Source organism: Perna viridis, chromosome 4 (genome assembly GCF_037379345.1).
Source record: "Perna viridis isolate PV_CMFRI_1.1 ecotype Kerala chromosome 4, ASM3737934v1, whole genome shotgun sequence".
NCBI lineage: Eukaryota > Metazoa > Mollusca > Bivalvia > Mytilida > Mytilidae > Perna > Perna viridis.
In genome coordinates this window covers 11,225,733-11,251,180 of record NC_142448.1, presented here as the reverse complement: position 1 = coordinate 11,251,180, position 25,448 = coordinate 11,225,733, and the positions used below count along the sequence as shown (strand labels likewise).

At 32.0% G+C, this 25,448-nt stretch overlaps 1 protein-coding gene and 1 long non-coding RNA gene across 3 annotated transcripts in view; one reads left to right on the top strand and one right to left on the bottom strand.

The window, feature by feature from the left end:
- LOC148618843 (uncharacterized) overlaps positions 1 to 23,860 on the bottom strand; it is a 44,893-nt gene extending 21,033 nt beyond the window's left edge. For both annotated transcript variants that reach the window (XM_088578110.1, XM_088578111.1), the window contains exons 1-8: positions 23,522 to 23,860; positions 14,951 to 15,031; positions 13,540 to 13,605; positions 12,327 to 12,478; positions 11,292 to 11,388; positions 8,570 to 9,265; positions 3,907 to 4,008; positions 2,452 to 2,667 (exon numbers count right to left, since the gene is read on the bottom strand). In XM_088578110.1, the coding sequence (XP_088434236.1) occupies positions 2,452 to 2,667; positions 3,907 to 4,008; positions 8,570 to 9,265; positions 11,292 to 11,388; positions 12,327 to 12,478; positions 13,540 to 13,605; positions 14,951 to 15,031; positions 23,522 to 23,632 (1,521 nt within the window). In that variant the 5' untranslated portion in view covers positions 23,633 to 23,860. The remainder of the gene's footprint in view (positions 1 to 2,451; positions 2,668 to 3,906; positions 4,009 to 8,569; positions 9,266 to 11,291; positions 11,389 to 12,326; positions 12,479 to 13,539; positions 13,606 to 14,950; positions 15,032 to 23,521) is intronic.
- On the top strand, positions 368 to 4,005 carry LOC148618844 (uncharacterized). Its single transcript, XR_015921483.1, has 3 exons — positions 368 to 478; positions 2,092 to 2,141; positions 3,869 to 4,005. It is a non-coding gene; the product is annotated as an uncharacterized LOC148618844 (long non-coding RNA).
- Positions 23,861 to 25,448: the final 1,588 nt, after the last annotated feature.

Below are 25,448 nucleotides of genomic sequence, written 5' to 3'. Positions count from 1 at the left end.
CTGAATGAATGAAAAAAAGTACCAAATTTCGTCACAGGGAAAAGAAAGTATAAAGACACAAGGATATCACATTATTACAAAATGAAATCTAACTCCTGTACTTCAAATGCACTATCTCCACCTGACATTTTAATAACCTACCACAATCATACAATGTGATCAGTAAATAATGTTATTAAATTCAAGGAAAAGATATCAACTTTGAAATTGGGGAGACAGATGAATGGCTTTAATACCTCACAGTACTAGCATCCTGTGGACACTGTATAAGCAAGGGATTTCCTGGTCTGACATTATGTATATATATTTTAAGAGAAAACATAGTCTTAAACCATCATGACTAAGCTGAAGAGGAAGGAAATGGTATGAAATTTCTCACCAGTCATGCTACATTTAACTAAACACAGGAAGACCTTTGCTTTTGGTTCAACAACAGAACTTATTCTGAGACAAGTTACATTTCCAAGGCTAGGATAAGGTGATTATAATTTATTTATCAGTTACATGGCCAAGATAGATAAGAGAATTTTTTGTTCATTTTGAATACTATTGTTTCTGAAATAAGAGTAATGAATCTTCAGAGATATGTACAAATGGGAACAGTCAAAGTACTCCATGTATATTGTACAAAACATAAGTTTCTATTTATAACAATGGAATCAAATCCAAGTATATGTACTCAAAAATCAAAAAAAAAATCAAATATTTCATAACCACATAAGTTTAATTTAAAGACAATATGCATACCTTCAGATCTAACTAGATATGAATCAAGTTTCATGAGAATCCAGAAAGTATAAAATGAGGAATTGTAGACAATTTTATGTCAGACAGGAAGAAACTTACTAACCTTCTTTTATGGAGATTATAATGCACAATCAATAATATACCATACAAATGAGATAGACCTTTATGTATTTTGGAAGTTGAAAGACGCTTTCTATATTAATTAGTGTTGATGGTTTATACGCTATTTATGACTTATTATTGGTACTTTTTAAAGATATGTCCCCAAGACCAAGGTTGTTAGTTTCCAATTTAGAATAGCAATGATTAATCAATTCATAACATAACTGATATTAAGTACCGGACTGATCTGTTTAATATACTAGTATTTATTTTTTTTAAATTGAAATTAAAATTTATTACTACGGTAAATAAATTTAATACAGCCTGTTGATTTCTATAAACTCTTGGTGTTTTTAACACGTCTTATCTATTCTTTTATAATGTGTTCAGAAAAAAAAACACATGCTTTTTATGGCAGTTACTTCTATAAAGGTATAAAAGGGAATTTGTTTGCTTTGATTCGTGATTTGAGTTGACCAACTGGCCATGTTTTCAGCATGTACAAAGTGCTGATAGCACTGGCAGTTTTTGACTCTTGTGAAATTTGTAGCATGAAATTTCAAAGACTATATGAAGTTAAACAAGTTAAATAAATTGCATTTTTAAATACTGTTGAGAACTGTCTTTTTTTTAATATGTATAAACTGAAAGTCAATCTATACTACTGATCCAACATCACACACATTTACAAATTTTGTTCCATTTCACCTTTTTCCCCAATTCTAAATCTATCCAAAAGTTAATGTGTATTTACATTCAAAAGCTAATGGTAAAAGCTATATTAACAGATGATTAACCTACATAATAAAACCAATATCAGCTTAAGAAAATAATTTCCCTAACACAAGATTTTCAAAAACTAGACAATTTTATCAATTTGAATTTTCCTGCCAATTTTACTTTGTTAAAATCAATGCCTTTACTTCACTTCCGGTTTATAAATGGTAAAATATTAATGACATGATGGACAATTTATTCATTAATGTATTAAAATGAAAAAAAATTAACAACATTTTATCTTTTCAAACACATAACTGCAAGAAATAAATTCCCCATATGTAAATTTATTACTTAATATCCTTTAAGGCCAAGGTACCTCAAATCTTGAGTTGATTTGAAGACTAGATCTTAATTTTATTTGCAGAAATAATACAATACTATTGAGATGAATAATTGCCAGAAACATATTTACAGTTATAAAAGATGTAATAACAGGAATTACATTTGGACTATATTTTTTAGTAGTGTTCAGAAACAGTAGGGAAGTTCCAGGCATAAACAGGCAACATAAGGTATTATGATAAATCAAAAACCTAAAAAGTTATCAAGAATCATAAAGAATGTTTTACATGGATAATATTGGTTTAAAATTTAAACATTAAGTTTTTCACACTGAAAGTTCTCAGAATACCAATGCCCATGGAGGCATCCTTTTTCTATTCAACACTGAACCAAATTGCAATAGAAACAAATTAGAATCGACGAAAAATCATGGTTGGGGGCTCAGAGTCCAGGTAAGTATGGTAAAAGAAGACATATATATATTTTGGCTTTATGAGTTTGTATTATGGTTATTTATTAATGATATAATGTCTACAGTACCTTGATTCTGAATCCATAGTTTCTGCCAATGCTGACCTCTACTATATCATAACAGGTAGACAGATCTATTCTGCCATCTAATGTGTTTGTTTCCTCAGCTTTAGCGTCTTTGTAGTAACGAAGAGAGTTTCCTGTCAGAACAAACCAATGTTTTTTCCAGTCTTTCTCTGAAGTTCCCTGTTTAATTAACCATCCTTTTTTCATGTACATAAGGTCCTACAGAATAAATAGTGATAGAATCAGTCTTACCAAATCCTCCAATTTGTTCTTTTACACTCCATTACTTATAATGCAAAAGTGTAACAAAACAACAAAAAGTGATGAACATTTGTCATAGGCTATACAGTCCTCTTCTCAGGAAAAGCATAGAGAAACTATTAAAATGATCAACATATTACATTCATGGCCTATTATTTTAATTCAATCCATTATTTTATTAAACTAACATGCCACAACCATTTAGACACATGGACTTATATAATTCAGCTAATTTCATCATGTCACACACGCTACTGTCTTGTGTTACAATGCACAAGTCATGCCTGTTATTCACAAGTTATCTAGAACATTTGGTGTCAAAAACAAAACATTCAAATTCCTTAAAACACAACAAAGATGTAAACAAATCCATCTAACACAGTCAAACATTACACGGATCACTGAACTAAAATTAAAATCACAGAAATAAGATGTAAGCTGAATGGTACAATTCACTTTACTAGATTAACCATACCTTTTTCAACATTGCTAAAATTACAAATCCTTTCTCAGTAGATAGATTTTCTAGTTAACCTTCTACTTTCTAATGAATTTATCGTTAAGGTGAGATTAACATCAAGGTGGGAGTTCATTATTTACTTGATAAAAACTTAACCCTGAATAATTAAACTGAGTTTAAACAACATCAATACTGCAAGGACTTCCGACAACAAAACATGCAATCCTTTACTCATTTCTCTTAACCAGTCAAGAGAAATACCTTTACAAGAAATTTATAATACTGCTCAAAGACTGAATTTAGTGGCAAATCAAAAGGACATCCAGCTTAATTTTCTCACTAATAATGTTATCATTGGTAGTATATTATCCTATGTGTTTTACTCAAAAGTACCTTGAATACCTGATATAAGCATTTAAGTGCATTAAATCAGCAGATAATTAACATAGAATGTGGCATGTACATCTGGTCTCTTTTTAAGAATTGCAAATGACACATTACTGAGTAAGACCTACAATTACAGGTTGACAACAATGACACAGAGTGATTTAGTAGTCTACTGGTAATACCAGTATATTTAATCCAAAGTTTGCAATTTAGACAAACTCTGTAAGTAGCAAAGACCAGGGTATCTACTCTCATATCTAGTTTATCAATTAATAATTTAATTATCACCTCTACAAAATATTTTTTTTTCAGATTTCAAAACTCTAGTAAAAGATAGATACAAGACTCACCTCATATCTGGTGCCTGTAGACTGGTTGCCAGTATTGCTTGGATGTAGAGCTGAAGCAGACTGAGATCTTCCAGCAGCTTGTAGTTCACTGGATTTTGCCATCTATAAAAACAAAAATCAATAACTTTATTGTAAAATGCTCCATTTTATCATCATTTAATGTTTTATTAAATCAATTTTTCCTAAATAATTGTATGAACAAATAATACAGATTCACATCTGATATAATATCAATTTTTGCCTCAAACATAATTTTTCATAACTGTCAGTGTCACTTTGATCACAGAGAATTTGAATCCAGTTAATTGGGTTATTGGCAACATTATCTGATTTCCTGTAAAACAGACAGACACATTGTTTACTTTAGAAATACTCTGTTCAGATTATTTTCTTCAGCAATAACTGTTTAGTCCACAATGAATAATATCTGAATGATATGACTAAGTCTTTGCACAACCCTACCATATAAATCTTCAGAAATACATGTGGTATTTTATGAACTCATCATAAGGTGACACCCGAGGACTTAACAGGTGAAAACATATTGGACTATCTAATAGAATAAAATGCATTATTTTTATAAACATGACACATGATGAATGAATCTTTTCTCCTACAGACAATAGACCAATAAGGGATAAGCTCAAAGTACATGTATATATTTAACCAACCCTTCACAGAATATACCTGATATGATGAACACTTATTGTTAAACCAAGTTATTGCCAAAAGAGAACTTAAATGTAAGAAATGACCACCCTAAGACCAAATCTCTTGTTTTACATCATTTAAAGGGACAGAATATTTACTTGATTAGATCAAACATCAATTATTACAAGGCATCGTTCATTTTACATGCATGACATGAACTGATACTTCAAAAATTGTTTAAGCACAAACTACTTGTAAAACTTCTGATATGCATACATGTACATGAATATATTAATCAATTTTCTAAGTTTCAATGATTTATATCATATACACATGTTAACCAAAAATTCCATAGTGCAGCATGAGTAGACCTAATGACCTTTCGAGAATTTGGTTTCCTTCAATAAGGTCAACCTCCCACCCAAAGTGTGATCACATACCCAAACTTGTTATAGTGTACATCATGCTTCTAATTCAACAATACCATGTCATCAACTCTCAAGTGGAACATCAACAATACAATAATATTCACTTAATCCAAAAAACTACATCAACATAATAGAAATCTGCGAGTTGTAACACAAAAGTAAGGAACACTTAAAAATCCATAAAAAAAGAAACATTATAGTCCCCTAAAATATGATCCCATTAAATATAAGATACCTGTCACAGTTGTAATTTATGTAAATAATATGACAAAAAACCTAATTCAGGTCACAAAATGTTAAATATCTAACCACAGGTGTGTAAAAACTTCTGCTAAATAATTCCAAAACTTGACTGAATCTCCCTGTACCAAGCACATATTTCTCCCTTCCACTAAAATATTTTGATTAAACTCCAAAATGCATGAATAATAACAATTATTTTCCTTTTGCATGCTAATTGAAGTTTTCCATCATTTCACAGCATTGTCACATACAGTATACTATACACTAAATTGGATGGATAATGTACTGAATCAAAAATCTTGATCTTTTTCATATATTTACCCTACCCTTTTATGCCAACTCAGACAAACAATACTAGTACATGTAGTATATGCCTTAACATTATATAATCATCAATTAACAGTTATGAATCAGACCTAAAGTTTTCTGTAACTTAACTCCAGAGATCTCCATCTCTCTCCTTCATTAAATACTCTAATAAGATTGTGATTAAAATACGGAACACAATACACTACCATGCACTAGATTGCTACATAGATTAACAGGCTAGCTTGACCTCATCTTTTCATCTTCTTTACCTAATTTGTTGTAATTGTATACTAGTTCACTAACTCTATCCAATGTTAATGGTAATGTACTATACCCAGTCAATTGTGCCCCAGGACATGGTGGTTCATCATGTTGACTGAAGACCTGTCAATTCTTTTAAATTACATTTCAACTTTATTAAAAACCGGCCTTGAAATGGGTGGGCTGATGTGGTCTGTACTCAGTAATCATTGAAAGAAGAATCAAATTTTTCATAAGATTTTCCTTGAACAATATTTATCAAAACTATCAAATGATACTTATATGGACACTTAAAATGCTCTAGGCACATTTGGTCAATTTATTTCAGTCAGTAGTAATGTATTCCCTTCCAAACCCCATAAAATGTAACTCAAAAAATACATGTATATCTCAGTAAATGCATATCCTGAAACAGAATTATAAATAAGTGTCATAAAACACTTCACTTTTCACAGACCTGTACTTCAGATGACCAACCAACAATCTCACATTACATTTTACAAAAATAATATTAGAATCTTAGACCATAGACCTATAGAAGAGAAAGATGAAAACCTCACCTGAAACAATGCCTTGTGATTCCAAATGTACAAGTCTATACATAAATCCAAGTGATTGATTAGATACATGTAATCAGTTTCTTCCATGATTTTTGTTTTTCTGGTCTATAAAGTTAACAATATGCACTCTGTCTTTGTCACAATATTGTTTCTTTGTACATGTTTAGTCCAGTTAAAAACACATTGTCTAAATCATGTATATTTGCATTTTTGAATATTCCATTACATTTTAGTGCACTATCAAGTTTAAATTGCAGACATTTCCATATCTTTTGTTGTTCTTGCTGAACATGCTTAACCATATTATTTATTCCAATTCTGATATTTTGATAGGTGTAAACATTTTTACAAATCAGACTGAGTTCAAATGCAGGAAGCAGATCCCCAGCTAAAATATTTAGGGATATTTTCTGTGTAAGATCAACATCAAACAAAAGTTAATCCTATATCTATTGAGAATTTTATTATAATCACGCCATTTAAAATCAAAACTAAATAAACACCTTTCTATTTCATCTGTGAGGGATTATCCCTGATTTGTTAAACAATTTTCTGATAATTTGTGAAACTTTAATGGTTTATTTGACCATTCCAGATACACCGAAATTTGATATGTGTGAGGTTGCTCAGTAGTTCCTCCATCCACCTTTCACACATAAAGCCCAAACATCAAAATCAGTTTAATCAAACACACCCTTTATCTCTGGCTAAATTAGCTTTCAAGTAAACCCAGAACTTTTAATAGGTGTCAAATAAAGGTATACATAGAAGATAAACCTTACAAATTCTCCAGTGGTTTACTAGCTAATCTCTTGGAAACTTGGAGCACCCATATACCTCATTTAAATTAATAAAATCTATTGATACTACGAGTGCCACATGGACTTCACTTTCAATGATGATATTCATTATGACAGAGGTGAAGTGCTTCAGTATTTGGACAGATGTATTTTTTTGTTTATAGATGGAAATAAATGTACCTGTTATCTCATTTTATTACAACATAAGATTTATGGGTGACAGTACACATTTTGTGGGAGTAATTCAGGCCTCACTCAGAAATTACACGTAATGTATACCTGTAAAACCTTTTAAAATTAAAATTAGGTCCATTCCTGTTGAGATTGGACACAATTTATAATTGCCCCAAGGACAACAGTCTTAGAAAAATTCTTCTTTACATTTTTGTAGATAAAAGAAAATTAGATCTCTTAAAAAGGAAAATATCTTAATTTTCAACAAAAGAATGACCCATAATATATTGATCCCATTGAAGGTTTAAGGAGATTTGACCACTCACTAACTGGAATTGTCTCATAGAAGAGCAAAGACTGAACCTTTCAAGAGAAATATTCAATCATTCCAAGGTATCCACTTTCTTGTCATAGATCCCTCATGTACTAATCAAATATACATCATTTTTCTAATGATGACCAATTCAAACCTTAATATGCTCACAAATTGTATGATAAAGTAATATAAGTAATTCAATGATAAACTTGCATGGACTAGCTATCCTAAACATGGAGACATCTTTATTACATATCAGTATTATCAAGAGCTATGTGCCTACTCATTGCACAAACAGAGTACAGATAAATTATACTTTCTACTTAACATTAATCACAATACAGTAATGGAATTTAAATAATCAGTATCAGTATGGTAAAGTTAGTAAGGGTAATACTTTTCATATTTTATTTATGTTTCAGTCAAACCACGTAATTAACTTCCAATTAAAATTACATTTCATATCAAGGAAAAAGTGGTGATCAGAAATTCACAAGTTCAAATCCTGTGAAACACAAAACTTAACCTCACCAAGAAACCCCACAAGAACAACTACTTAGGATCAAGCTCTAAGAAGGAGGAAGGGAAGTAACTCAATGATCAATCACTTCAATGGTAAACCACAATTATTATTTCTATCCTGGTTTATTCATTGATCACATACATGAGTGAATCAGAAGTTTAAACATACATTAGTTTGTTTTTCTAGAATATGGATCTATATTTTAACATCAGATTAGTTTTTTTTGTGACTAATATCAAATGTGTTTATCAGCATATTTTTATGATTTTGTCCTTGCAAAATTAGCAAAATAAAGGACTGTGACAAAAATCTTGTATATAGCCAAATTAAACTTGGACTATATGTACATATGGAACAACTTGAATAGTTAGTAGTTCATGTGTATGTTGGAATCTTACCTTGAGTTCATCTGTTTCATTGTCTTTTGAGGAGTATACACTACTGACACTACTACTCCTCTCACTGCCACCATCAACTGCATCGGTGTGTATAGACAGTCTGTCTAACCCAGATAAAGATGTTCTGTTGCCCTTATCAGGTACTAAAGAAAACTGGGTGTTAAAATCTTTCAAGCTTCTGGATCTCTCTCTATGTAGACTATTTCTTTCAGAAGCATTCTTTGGTCTTGTTATACCTGATCGTTCCTCGCTTTTCTTTGGTGTGCTACCAGGTGCTGCCAATGGTTGAGTAAGACTAAGTTGTGAGGTAGTTGATGTATGTTTGTTATTGGCCAAAGACTGCCAAGTATTTCTAGGCAATGTGAAGTATGGATTGTTTATAACTTTTGGATCATTGAGAACAGCTGCAGCCTGTTCAGTGGTACTGTTCAAATTGTCAAGTCTATCACCTGATCTACTTAGATATCTAGATGATGCCAAATCTAGACCTACTTCATCTGTTGAAAGATCATGTAAACTGCTACTTTTCCTTAATCCGTCTTGCAAGTGCTTGTCTCCTTTGTGTTTCATGTTTCTTACCCCACGATACGTAACGAAAGACTGTTCCTTAGGTTTAACCTTTTCTACTTCAAACCGACCAGTAGTGACTGTCGATGAATCTGAACTCTCACTTGACAACCTACTAGTATCAATGGGCTAAAAAGAATACAAAAATATTAAAACAGCTACCCCAGCATTAGAGTTTATCCAATTGTTAGCACTTATTTCACTAATATTTTCAACTTTACTTTGACTGTTGGGAATTACCTTTCTTTAAGGTACTACTAAAGTCAAATTCTAGGACATTCCTTGTTGAATTGCTTTCATTCATCATTTAAAGTATGTATTAAACATAGCTCTGAAACTTTGCTTTATATATATCTTGATGTGTCATTCAACATAAAAGCATGTGCCAAGTTTTGAAAGAAATATTTTCAAACTTCTATATTTCACAAAATGTGTTATGCAGGGCAAGCATACATTGATTTCCATAAAAAAAATGGTCATTTCTTCAACTTTTAAAGAATTAAGACAGTTTATGCTGTGGATAAGCTAAATATCAACATCATCTAGAAAAACTGAGCAATGCTCACTAAGTACCCCTCTCAACTACTGCATTTGAAATCATGCATCTTTTAACCTCTATTTTTAATTGGGTCAAATCCAAAACAAGAGGTGCACAATTGGAAAATTTAATAAAGATTCTGTGAAAGTTTCATTCAATTCCATTCAGTTTAAGGAGAAGTAACTGATAAGACATGGATACCGCTAAGTTACCATATTAACAAATGATTAAGTCCATGTTTTTCTATGTGGAACCTAAAAATTGATCCGTATCAAATTTTAAAATAGAAGGTGCACACAAAGAACATGTAATAAAGATTCTGAAAAGTATCATTGAATTACATTCAGTGGTATAAGAGGATGAAAGGGTAACAGATCAGTCCCTCCATGTCCCCATATTAACAAATGACTAACTCCAATTTTTGCTAAGTGAAACACCCAAACTGATCAAGTCAAAATTTGAAAATGAAAGTGCATAAAAGGAACATGTTATAAAGATTCTGTGAAAGTTTCATTCAATTACATTCAGTGATATAGGAGGAGTAACTGATAAGAGATGGGTCTCCCCTATGTAAGAGAAGGACGAATGGATGCTCCATCACTATATACATGTACTAGTATATAATAATCATCAATTAATAAAGTTTTCCTTAAAATTTTGTTATTATTTTACAATTAGAACCTGCCAGCCCTGCACTAGATGTCTAGGTTACAGAATATGTGCTAATCCAAACAATAAATGTCCTGGTAAAGCTATAGATATATATATTTTTTTATACTTATGTTGTTTACAAAATATATTAGTATTAACATGTTTTATTAAACAATGGACCATGCCTATGGTGAGTAGATTACTGTATCAAGAAGTATTTAGCAGTTTCAGGGATTTCTTTAACACATTAGTGAAATTGTAAATTAAGATACTTTGTCTAGTTATGTCCTTAATTTTGACTTTAGCAGAACCTTAATTGACGCTTAAGTGTAAGTTTCTGTAAGAATCAGGCAGTGGGTGAAACATAGTATGAAAATATAACATCATTTTGATAGTGTAATCTGACTATTTGCACCATCAGAATCAAGAAAAAAAGACAATATTTTCCATATCATTTTGGTGCATTGAGTTTTAATTTCACTAAAATACACTGAAAATGAACATTTCAAGGGCAGATAATTCTGTAAAAAACCTCATTTTTCTAACATTCTATTGAAAAATTTCTGAGCAAAGCCAGTGATGCAGAGAGTAAATAATGGTCTTTTCAAATAGAGAAGGTTTCCTTGAGTGATATAACACTTTCAAATCAGTGAGGTTTTGACATGCATGTTTCAGATTTTTCCCATTTTGCCTGATTCTTACAAACACTTACACTTAATCTTCCAAATTAGGTAAAACAAAAGATATAAAAGACAATAGGTTAATATATTCATGGATAAAAAAATACTACATGAAATTGTTTATAATTTGCTTTTATAGATGTTAGATGTTTAATTGCATACTAAAAGGTACAAAATCGTTAACAAAAAGGGATGTCGAGAGCTTTACTATGTATAAAGGAAAATAAAGAACACACAAATAGTAGGAAAAGCTATGAAATTAGGAATCAATGAAAAAAATCTTCACCTGAATTTTGTCCTTACTACTGAAGATTGGCATGGTGAACCTTCTATTCTTTGGTTTCTGTAAACTTCTAGGGTAAACAACCAATGCATCATGCCACCTAAGATAAACACACACATTATAATACCAGTGAAAACAAAATACCACTGGACCAAAAAAATGTACAGTAAAAATGCCTTCAGTACAGCAGAAATATTTTATTTTTTAGTTGGCCAAATAAGAGAAAAGCACAAAATTTGAGATTTAGTGAGATACACTGTTATACATGCAATAAAACATGCCAAATACAATTGTACATGAGGGCTCTCAATATATTTTCTTAGCTTTATTATTACTTAAGAGCACTTTAAAATTTTAATGTGTACATCTATTAAGTTGTGATGCTTTTGTAACTAGACTTGCTACAAGTCTTTGTATTGATATTTCACCGTATAAATCTGCCCTGACAAACATTCAATATCCATTTGCTGCACAGATGAATAGTAAATAGATAAAATACTGTATTTGAAGTAATGATATGGTTTTAAAAAAAAAACTATGTAACTTGTAGTATGTCTTACACAGGACCACCTTCATCAATGAATAATTTATACTTAATCTACTTGGCTTTGCCAGAAAAAAATACAACTAATTAAATTTCTAAAAGCAAAGGGAAGCAAAGGAAATGCCAAATTAACAATAACTATGAGACATTTTTTTTCTTTGGGTAACATTTAAACCAGTAATAACTGACCTTTTGTCCTTGATTCAAATGAAAAATCTTACTAAAACAAACACTAAAGGTAGCTTTCTTAAATTGTTCCACAAAATTATCTTATAAAAATCTTCAAAGGAGTTATAAGCTGTTATACTACATATGGACAGTAAAATAACACACAAGGATGTTTTTAAAATACTCACTGAACTATCTGAGTTCACAATTGTACCAAATGACACACAAGGATGCTTTTAAAAAAACTCATTAAACTATCTGGCTCTTAAATTTTGCATTAATTAATCTTATGAAGAAACAAATGGAAACTCTGACAAACATCTTACCACTGTATTTCCTCTTTAGAATTAGCTTTAATATAGGTGGTTTTATCTGGTGTAACTACAGCTAAGGAACTTTGGTGGGTGGTAAGTTTCTCTGCATCTTTAACTTCTGTACATTTGTTCATATCCACTATCTGTTGGGGAATAGTGTCAGGCTGTAAACACAGAAAAAAAAGAAATGTCAGTTTCCTAAGGAGCATTTTGTACTTAAAAAGTATAATGGTTTAACATTTGAAGGTCCTTGATGCTAGACACACATGTTGACTACCAATTGACTAATATCCATTATGGACCAACTACTGTAAAACCTGACCCCTGTGAAAAATGGTAACCTGACTATACAAGACTTTTTCTGAATTCCCTTCATATAAGTCTTTAAAGAACAAATTCTTGTTTCAGAAAGAAGGGTTGAGATAGGTTTCACTGAAATACATTTTATCTCATAGATCTGTAGAAAACTTGAAACTTTATAATACAAAGGCAAAGACTACAAAAATACCTGTGTTTCTCCTAACATGCTCATAAAACTAGGGGAAGTAGGTTGACAAAACTTATTTTTTCAAAAGTTTTTTCACTTTTTCAATAAGTTTATTCTAGAGACACAGACTTTAATATTGCCAACAAAAAAAAAAAAAAAAACAGGGAAGGCACAAAAAATAAGTGTCAAGACGGTTAGCGGTAACAGGGAAGGCACAAAAAATAAGTGTCAATACGGTTAGCGGTAACACAAGGTAATTTATTTTAGGCCAAAAAGGAAACTCTGTAATATGCCATCCTCTTAAGAGGAACATAAAAGTTAGAACTTAACTATACTATGGCATATTCATTTAAGCATGTGTTTAAACAGGTTCAAAATACATGGAAACTGAAGGGACATCAAAACATATCTTGTTTACACAGGTTCATATTTTGTTCAGAGGTTGGTTTTGACATACTTCAATGGACATGTTAATCCAATAGTTTTCATCTCATTATTGTCATGAAATGACGTGTATCCTGTTATATCAAAAGTTTAAGTAAATTTGCACAATTCTAGATGGAGTTAAATTCTGTGAGACTTTCATCATCGAAAAAAATCAAATACTGTAGAGATTACAGCACTGTACTACCAGTATCTAACAAGGGGGGTGGATGTTTTGCCAAATTGGCCTCTAATATATACACAACATGAACTAAGTTTATCAGCCTCATGTGGATAAATTTAAATAATTCTTACATCCTCATCAACATAGTATGACAGCTCTCCATCATCATACAAACGAAAAAATCTTCTTTGCCATCTCTAAAAATACAAACAAAACTAACATTAATCAATAAAAAATACCAATATATTAAAACACAGAAAACAGAATATTGCAAAAGCAGCTTTAGGATTCAGGTGTAAAAAAATTATTAATGCAAAGATTTTCATGCATGATGATGTACAATAAAAAATCATAATTATATCATAATTTTATTTAACTGGTGATATATACGATTTCCCATGAGAGAACATCCAGGTGTTGATGTCAAAGGTCATTGTGGTCACATGGTGTCCGAGGTCATACATGCATTTAATGAGCTTGATCAGAATTTGTGTTAATTTATTCAGAAATTATTTGTTTTATGATTCTACTTGTGTTTCTTATGATATACGAGTCTCTTATTTTTCTAGAATATTAAGAAAAAGGTACTTAACCATAAAAGATCCATTACTTCTATACTTAATGATCTCTCATCTGATCAATAAATGTGAAGTTTTTGATCTTTTTGAAATCAAGAGGGTACTTGACAAACAGTTATCTGAAGGGATTTTAAGAAAAAATATAAAAGAAAATTGAATAAAATGAATGTAGATGCACTTGAAATTTAAATGATATTTTCCAATACATATGTGTTAAGTTTGAAGGACTACAAGACTAATTCTATACAGAAACAATTCAATAACTCTGCAATGAAGACTTCATCATCAGTCATAGATTTAGAACCAATTTTTTTTATTTATAGCATTTCTCCTTCAAATTTGATTTACAAGACTTTCACCCTGAATGACTAACCATTAACAAAAGATAAATTTTCATTTTCTTTAAAAGCAAATCACACTCAGTGGTTTCAATGTAAAGAAACTCCAATTTATGACCATTTTACAGCAATTAACTGTGTTTACCTGTTGGGTGTAATGTATAAATAAATACATGAAAAAGATTTCACAGTCAAGTGATGCTAAATGAAACATTTCATACTCAAGAAAACTCATTTTCCATTCATTTAACAAAGGGATTTTTGGTCAAGTGTTACTTGCAAAGTTCCTAAATATGTTCTTAACAAAATTGACTGTAATGCATTAGTTAGATATACAATGTACATCTACAATATTTGTCATTTTTACAAGAAGTAATCTAGCACTGTTTTTTTTTTTAACAATGTAATGTCTATACAATAAACAACTATTTATTAATTTTTAAGTTACACCAAATACCAGACATATTCTTTACCAAACATAAGTACTGGTTTAAGTAACACCAGATACCAGACAGATTCTTTACCAAGTTCCTATTTGCTCTGTGCTTCAAATGGCATGTTTTATTAGCCACTTGTACAAAGATTGGAGAATTTTTTAATTTATGTTGCCTGCCATAAAAACTTACCCTTGATTTGTCCAATGGATTGTTAAAATCATAGTCAGGTGCTACAAACAGGTACCCACATTTAGAAACTTTCCTTGAAGCCTGGAAATATTAAATCAGAAAGACATTTTATTATAATACAAGTATGGAGATCAGAACATTCAAATACATATGACTATCATTGTTTAACTAGAACATTAGAAATAAGAAGAAAATCCACCGTCAGGAGTAGCAGGATGTACAAGAACAGGATACATGCATGTAGTTTCTACATTGTAAATGCAAACACCTTTGTAAATATATATATTTAATTGCAAATTTAAAAAAAAATCTTCTGCAACAGTTATTTTTTACCCAATTGATAAGTACAAAAAAGAAATTTAAGACCTGAGATCATGAATCCAAATTAAAGGACATAACCTGTTTAAACTGTATCTAGTACATGTGGAACAAAATCATGAGATAACTACAGGAATGGTCATTGTATATAATTTAGAAAAAATTTCATGGCACTGAAGCACTTTTCAAGTACAGAACCATACCGCTAACAGCTGGTAAATCAATTACATACAGAGATACCAATGATTGTTTTTATTGAAGATTGTTAAGAGTAAATCACATGCAGACAAAGTCAATATTCTTCATGCAGTCTGGAAAACTAATACTTCTAGCTTTAATTCCAAATGTTGCACTGAAAAGTACAAGTTATTTGTGTCTTTATGACACAGTAACATAAAGTTATGTCCAGCAGGAGCATTAGTCAGCTCCTCTTACATTCAGATACATAAAACTTAGTTGAACTTTCAAGATTTTGGGAAGCATACTGACTGAAAAGCAATAAATGCACATGTACAGACTGTATAAATATATATACATGTATATTGGACAAAAAATATTAGTCAAAAAAGTTTGTACTGAATTTCCAAACCAACTTAATTTAACATTAATTAATATGTTTCAATTTGTAGCGACCAATATGTTAAAACTGAATATACAAATGCCTACATGTACACGTAGATGTTCGAACATTTGTAGTATGTACATGATGTACGAAAACTTAATCCTAAAAACATCCTTAAATCACTCCCCTACTTTTCCTCCATTCTTGTCCACAATGTATTTCTCAGGTCATTACCTCAATGGCCTTTTCATAACCATTCATATTCATGGTTTAATCATATTTTAAGATTGTTAAACTGTCACCTATTTCATATTCAACAAATAAAAAATATAATAACCACCTTGAACATGAAAAACAACAGAAAATATGAATGAGCTGTACAAAACATATCTATGTAATACAAAAGCAGTGGTGGTCGATCTTTTTTTATTCAAATGCTAAGGATTGAAGGTCCATACATGCCCTATTTAACATAAATTTCACCTGTTCAAATATATTACGTTTCAAACTTTTGTAACCTAGTAAATGTCAAGATAATAACACATATTTCTTAAACCTGAGCATGAAATATCCCTCAATCTTTTTAGTAAATTATAATGTTATCTTCACTCTGTACCTACTGACTCAATGGCATTTCAATCTTTATATTTGACCATGAAAATTTCATTGAAATACAAATTAATGGAAGATCTGTTTCAAACTACTAATCTTTACAATGAACAAAAAGAGTATCAATTTTCAAGTGCTTATCTCAAGCATGTTTGAATTTTAAAATGCTAGCCGACATTTCTGCATGCTAAAGATAAAACTGAAACATTATCAAATTGATCGAAAAATCTTTTTTACAGAAGTAAGCAATGAATAGAGAATAGATTTCATATTTCTATACATGAGTGTACATTATTGAAGACTAACATGCAACAGATGCTTTTAATGAACAAATAAAGTGTCAAAACATTGCATGTTGGTTGACTATAAAATCACCATAAAGATCTTTCATGTATTAAGTCACCAGAATATACAAAAGTATGTATGTAGTTATTTTGTATTTGCCCCCCCCCCCAATGAATTTTGCAAGAATAGCACTTCATTTTGCACATGTATTCCAACACAAAAATTTGAGGCCTCTCTTATATATACATGTACAAGTTCATACCCCTTCAAGACTTATGGTTAAAAAGTCAATCTAATGTAGAAAGAGTAAAATGAAAGGCACATGTATGAATGAATTACTTGTGAACTACTATACTCAATGTCAAGTCACAGTCAACTCTTCAAATAGTTCTCAAAACTAATTACTTAGCTTCAATTTAGTGCTGGGTAACTATCTACAGTTATTTAGGAATTTATCTCCATTACCATTGTATTATCATGGACTTTAATGCAAAGCAATCATCACCAGTTGCCCACCTTCATTCAATCATGATTTTGTTTTCATTATGCTTTAAATATAAAATTATGCAAACTTAGAGACTTCTGCAATATTACTTTACAAGTATGTACACAATGAATTGGTATGCCTACTATCTAAATGTATATACTTTCCTTTTTTCAATTTATTTTGAACTTCACAAAACTTTAAATAAAACAAATGCCAGATAAGTACGGCCAGAGGCAAAATGGGTAGTAAGTAAGTAGACATAGAAAGATTAATGTAAATTCTCCAAGGTAATTTACCATACATCAGCTGATATGACAACCTTAGGTGTCCTGACCAGGTAGGAATTTTGTTATTGATATGACAGCTACCCTGGGTTCCATTATATAATACTTAATAACCTTGTGTGACCGACCAACATACTGTAATTACCCATGTAATCTGATGGGAGCACTACTTGATATTATGTATGGATGACTGCACCTTTTAAAAACATAAAGGTTAATTTTCAAACTGGGTCAGCAATGATACTTTGAAATAACATATCTGTTAAAAATGTTTTCAGTTTAAAAGTAGATCAGACTGGATGGACATAAATTTGACTAGCCATGTCCATACTATTAACAGGACATGTATAAAGGAACCCTAAGGGCAATGATCGCTTTTATGACACTTGTGATAGTAGTAACTACACCAACATTTTTGTGGGTAGAAAATATGAATAATTTGCATTATACTGATGTTAAATAATGTATGAAAGTATGAGAGGTATTTCATTATGTTCAATGAACTCTTTAAATACATGATATTTTCATACTTTATTCATGCTTTTATTTGACATTCATAATCTTGTTTATCATTTGTCACAAGTAAATGTAACTTACTTATGCAGACATTTGACAGAAAATCCTATTGAAAATCTTACATCCAAGCAAGAAAATGGAGATGCTACATGCATTTTCAAAAATACAAGTAGACTGTAAGACTTACAAAACTTGTACTGTACATTAACAACCAACTGGAATCATGGAAGAAAGGATGTTGTAGAACTGGTACACCAATTCATTTCTTGGAGCAATGAGTGATTTCAACAATCATTACATGTATATGCAATGGTAAATAGTGGTAATTTTACAATATATCAGGTGTAAAAAATACTGATTACCCACATGGGTTATCAAATTTTTTTTTCAAATAAATTATTCTTTCATGAACAATGAGTAGGAAAGTATATATCCATTAGTCTTACAAAGTAAAATCAAAGAGAGACACGCTTAGTCTACATACACAGGTAAATCCAAAGCCCATCATTATCTAAAGAAAAAAGAAGGCAAATAAACAGACAACTAAAACTATGCATAAATGGGTGCATGGGCTCTATACTAAAATCTTTGATGAAAGATACATGTAAGGTGACCAATACAATATAGGGTAAATGTCATCTGCCTACCCTGTAATCAACCAACACAAGCTCAGTTGCTCACTATGTCATGATTGGTACATTGCATTTCATAGAAGTTCAGAAGACTGTGCCAAATGGATTCATATCTATCCTTTCAATGGAATTGAAACAAGGGTCAACAAGATTATAATGGCAGCAGCAGAATACTTGAAAAGATGACTTGTGTGCACATGCCATAATCCTTCTCTAAGAGCTGTTATGCAAAAAGTTAAAAAGAACCTGAATTTAAAAAACCTTAGTGAGTGTGTTTATATACCCCACGCTTCCACATATTGGTCTCTCAAATAAAAAGTGTAGAAAAAAATATTTCAAATGGCCTGAATTCATAGAAAATCTCAACTACATGTAACTCATCATGATACACTATAGTTCACATGCCAAAAATCAGCTCAATATCTGCAAGTATTAAGAAAAAAATTTTGAAAACTGTTATTTTTGTAAAATTTGCTACATGTAAATCCAAGACTCGTAATTTCAGTAAGAATTGGCGGAGTAAAACAAAACTTTACTTTGATCTGAAACTCAACATGTCAATCTCACATACCAAAAATCAGCTCAATATCTTCAAGCGTTTGAAAATAAAGTCAGGAAAACTAATGATGGACTGAAAGGTCAAAAACATTATACCCTCCACAACTTTGTAGCATGGGTTATTATATTGTACAAAGTGTGCTAGGCCACAGCTACCACAAATCAACTTGGTTATACATGTATACATGCATAATTGTTACCCATTAATTTGAAAAAAGCAAAGTCCTAACTTGCATTTATAGCCCATACTACAGCACTTCTGGTTTTTCTTTAAGTAATACATGTAAAACACTTTTTTGCACCTGTGACAGGCTGTAAATGTCAGGAATTTCAGGCCTCAGAATGATTTTTATTTGTTTTCACCTTGTTCATTTTCATGTTTCTTGTGTATATTGGGGCAACTCTTTCATTGTACTTATGTATAATGATATTCTGGGGATAGCTGTGGTGTGAGGGTTTCCTCCTTGTTCATTGAAGACCATTGGGTGGCCTTGGGTTGACATTTCCATCACAGTGGGGTTGTTGCCTCTTTGACATATTCAACTTAACATGTACCTCTTCTTATTATATTATAATTAATTCAGATGAATGTAGCACAATTTGGAAATGTAAGAGCACTGCAATGCACAGTGTTACCGGTATATAATAATTTTGGGAAACTGTGCAAGCCATCTACATTATTTTCCAAGCCAAGACCTACAATCAAGCAAATACACACTGGGTATTGATATACAAGGTACATAAAAAAACATGTACATGATCACTGTAATCTTCATGTATAAATGCATAGACCATGAATAGTATACAATAATACAAAGTAAGTACAAAAATGTATAATCAATGAAGTCAACTAAACTTGTCCATGTTGGGAACCAACAATCATCACACCATATTACCAACTTCTATCATTTTTTTAAAAACTCGATGAATGTCTTATATCGCCATCCGCGAGGTGACACCAAATTTCAGGTAAGAAGCAATTTTAACAATTTAACTCATACTTTTTTGAATGAATCGTACATTGTATGTGTAGCTGATGTACACTGTAGAGAACTATATGTATGATAGTAAAAAAAAATAGTTCATTCATTGCTTCTAAACACATTTCTGCACAAAAAAATATGTTTGGTTACTTTTACGTGTGTTCAGAATCATTTTCTAGTTTTGACTTCTATAATTAGCACCACAAATTAAGAATTCAACACATCAGCCTACCATATATAATAAACAAAATGCAAACTGCTTAGTAATATCAAATGAATTTACCCTCAATTTCACCGGTACCCATCTATTATCATGATACATCCGAACCCATCATTAAAAAAGTAATGATACAGGCAAGTTCCTGCTGAAGATACTATCCTGACCAACTGTTTTGGAATCACTTTATAATGAATAACAATCATCTCAAAGTAATATCATAATATCTTATTCACCAGATTCAAAAATTGAGATCTAAAATTGAGAAAAAAGGGGTAGTCGAAAATATGTCAAATCATGCGGTATTTCTAATATGGGTTTAGCTCTATTCTAACAATTATACAGTTATAATGTAGGTATAACAAATGTTACCCTGTATTGCGGAACAATATGATGTCTAGTTTTCAAAACCAGACGTTTTTAAACAAGCCTAATCCTTGATAGTTTAGTATATTATAGTATGACAAATAAAAAAGATTTTGAATGCAGCTCATGAAAATTATTCTGAATAGAAGAATCCCCCATTTAAAGGTAAAGGTAATACCCTAAAACTGCAATAAATGTGGATAAAGCAAATGTTGTGTATAAGGTGTAATTTCAATTTCTGAATCAAAATGAACTTTTGGATGATATCAAACCACCACTGATGTAAATCCTGATTTGTCAGTAATTTTATTGTCTTACTAACCTGGATGTTCAGTTTTATATACATTGTATTAGATAAAAGACCTTCAAACTTTCAAAGAAATGTCTGCTTTTGAATGTATTATTCCTGCATTTGATCACTTCAATCAACGGGTTTGGATGAACATGTATCATGTAAAATGATGGGTACCCTAAATCAAGGGTAGTGTTATTGATATCCTTCCACATTTCGCAATTTGCATCAGATGCATCCACAGTAGATGCATTAAATTTTTAATTTGTGGTGCTATTTACAAAAATTAAAAGGGATATGATTTTATATACATGATAAAGTAAACAAACATATTTTTTGTGCTGAAATGCCTTTGGAAGCAATAAATACAACGTTTGATTCATTCAAAAAGTACGAGTAAAATAATAAGAACTGCTTCTTACCTGACATGTGGTGTCATCTCGCAGACAGGGTTTGTTTGTTTGTTTGTTGGGGTTTAACGTCTGAGCAGCAATATTTCAGCTATATTCAGACAATGAACATGAAATGGATGACAAAATGAACATGAAATGAAAAAAAAAGGATGGGTCACAAGGATAATGGGGTCGACAAATTTTGATTGCCACTGGAAAAAGGGGGATGGGTAAGGTAGGGCAATTTAGCCTCCTGTGGCGAAGCGCAAAGGTTCCTACTCCTATCGAATACCACAGCAGGGTTCTTTAACGTGCGAGGAACGTGGCATCTTTCCCAACACGGTGCACCACTATGGTTTGCGGTCAGGTTTTCTGTATTATAGCCTGACAACCCCAGCATCTGTGGGCAGAGATATATCTATATATCATATCCATTGGTAACACAGTATGAATCATGTTCAGGTACAAATGTACTTATAAACTGTAACAAAGTCCAGGCTTTCATATTTTCAAACATTAAATCAGTGACAAATAAGATTTTTTCTTCCTTACATGACATAAACACACACATTCACTTAGAATATCTATTATACAAAAATGTAATTTTTCATGCAGCCACTAATCCTTCAGCCTGTGCACATGGAAATGTACAATGTACCAAAACGGTATTAAAGTGTGACTGTCATTGACCTGTATTTATGTTAACCATGTTGAACACAGAGTTAAAATCATAATTCTGCATTTACATGATAATGTATCTTGTCTTGATATTATAAGAGAAATGTGTATCACATACGTGTACTTGATAACATGTATGGAGAAAAGATTGCGGTTTTGTCCCCCAGGGCCACCTACCAGGACGCTGCCACAGACCCCTCACCGTAATTTGGATTTCCTCCTATTCATTTTTAATTTCCAGCTATTTAGTGAAAACACTGTGTACATGTACAGTACAATGACTGAATATGGAAAGTCAGTGTTGATTACTGGTAAACAATTGTAAAACTAATTTTTATTTAACAGGGTGACTAAAACTTAGTGCAACAGTCAATAATAAACAAACAATGTGTACATGTTAACTCTATAGAGCTTCAACAGAAGGAGAGATTTACAACCACTTGGCAAGTGTGAGCTTTTTGCATCGTCCCTAAGCTTGTTGGGTAAGGAATCCCAATATATACGCATGTATACATACAAATAATGCTATACATTGTATTTTATACATACTGATTTGAAATAATATTTGAATCAACAAATCAAGTAGTTAAAGAAAAGTTACACTGACTTACTAAGATAATATATGTTAAAGTCCTCGATGTTAATACTTGCTTATATTCCAATGTAAATCTTTGTATTTAATTTGTTATGTTACATACCCTCAGTAACTGTTATATTTAAGAGAAATTAAGTATTCATATTTGCATTTTGTCTTTATTTGTGTTATATTGTAATCATGGTTAGTACAATATGCCCATTGGGCCCTTTAAATGAAATAAACATTCTATACATGTACCAGTACAAAGCTGGGAAGTCTGTGAAACCCACAGGCTGAGGTTCCTTAGGTGCCTTGGAAACAGGATACATGTGGGGCTTGAAACCCATAGTGGTGTCAATTTCATGACTAGATATCCAGCACCATAACACTTGGCCTGTTGGCCACCCTGTCCCTTACATTGCCAGAGACAAAACAACATAACAATAATGGAGGCCACTGCACGGACATGTAGATACACAGGAAAGAAAAGGAGCCAAAGTGACAAGAAGGTTGTAATTTCAAAAGACAAAAGACCATTCCCTAAGCCTGCCAAGGACATAAAACTAGCAGTTACACATAAAATGTATATCTCCATGACAGATCAGTGGCTGAGTAAGTGTAGTCCAGATGATCATGGAATTTGCTAGGCATTTTTTAAATCTGATGTTTATATTCAGCTATGGGAGGCAACCAGGTAAAATAAAAATTAACCTCCCAAAACTGCATAATAGTTCATTTGGACTACTGTTAAAGTAGCAATGCACAAAGACACAGGCTGTACAGATACATCTGAGCAAGTAAATTAAAATAATTACCTTGTTATTTTCTAAAGCTTCTGCTGAGTGATGTTCCTTAGCTCCAAAACAACTTTGGCATTTCAACTTATTAAAGATATTTGGCTCAAATTTTCTGCATTTTAAAGCCATGACAGTTTGTTTACATTTGTTGCACGGGGTTTATCCGTAGTTATTCCAATTCATTTGTGTTATCACAAATTGTCAGGAGAAATTTGAGAAATAATATGCTCACATGTTCTCTATAAAAGTTCACGAAATGATTGGGTTGACATTTTTAAGGAATATCACTTTCAACAGGTCTTCAGAAACAGGTGTGGGACCTGTCAAACGCGTATGAATATTATGTTGACCGGAAGTGAACTTACAGGGAGCGACACTTTGCGAACTCGGAATGGAAGATAATTTTCCCACAGTAGTTCAAAATTAAAAGTACCGTTAAAGGAAGAATTCATCTACCGAAGTTAAAACTGACTCCCTTAAATCTACTGCTTTTGAAAATAAACAGGATTTAGACATTGAATGAGGAATCCTGCCAACTTTTTTCTTCTTTTCTCTAGGTAGGGATTTAAAATGTGTAACCCGTACCAACTTTTCTCCGTATCCAAATGATGTTTTCTACTTCTACCAGTCCGCGACCGCCATCAATTACTGATAATACTGTCACTGTCACTTTTAGTGCGCAATGCAATATTTTACTTTTAGTAGCCATTAAAAGAAAAATTAACAAAGTGTGCTGTACAATTAACTGTGCAAGTAAAAACAACTTGATTAATTTAATCAAGTAAATGAGCCTTGAAAGATTCAAGACTCTTGGCAGAGGCAATGTCAGTGGGCAGAGCATTCCAGTCCCGGATGGTTCTTGGGTAGAATGACTCTTTCCTCAGTACTGTGTTCCATGATGGTAATTGGTAGGAGTGTAGGCCCATATTTCGACTGAGTCTTACTGGACTGCTCATTCTGTTGGTCGCGTCGATTTTCACCAGACCATTTGCCAGTTTGTACATTAGTACGAGTCTAGCTCTCCTCCTACGTTCTTCTAGTGTTGGCCATTTTAGATCTTCTAGCATGTTGGTAACTGAAGAAGTGTTGTGGTATCTGTTCGATACATATCTGGCCGCTCTACGCTGGACCATTTCAATCCGGTGTTTGTCCTCTTTCAAGTATGGGTCCCAGTTTGTGCATGCGTATTCCATGGTTGGTCTAACTAATGACTGGTAAGCTTTCTCCTTAATGTTGGAATTTCTGATGTTAAGATTTCGTCTCAAGAAGCTCAGGGTGTTGTTTGCTTTCTTGCAGATGTTTGATATGTGCTGGTTCCACTTCATATCTGATGTTATAGAAACACCTAGATATTTCGCAGTTATTACGTGCTCCAGTTCATGACCATGGAAGAAATAGCTGTTTTGAATAGGCTGTTTCTTTCTTGAGATTGACAGAACATTGCATTTCTCGGGATGGAAGCTCATTTTCCATCTTTGTTCCCATTCTGCCAATTTATTTAGGTCATCTTGTAGACTTATCCTATCGATATCAGATGTTATTGTAAGATATACAATAGTGTCGTCTGCAAACAATCTGGTTTTTGATATGATGTTTTCCGGCATGTCGTTGATGTAGTATAAGAACAAGCTGGGGCCCAAAACCGATCCCTGAGGAACGCCAGATTGCACCTGTATGTATTGGGATGTTTCTCCTTCTACGACTACTGCCTGATTTCGATTATTAAGAAAGCTTTGTATCCATCTGTTGGTGTTACCTCTTATCCCATAATGATGTAATTTGTGGGTCAATAAGCTGTGGCACACTTTGTCAAAAGCTTTACTAAAATCCATAATCAGACAGTCCGTTTGTTTACCGTTGTCAAGGTTTCTAGTTATATCATCAACAAACTCAACAAGTTGAGTGTCACAGGACAGACCTTTCCGGAACCCATGCTGTAGTGGAT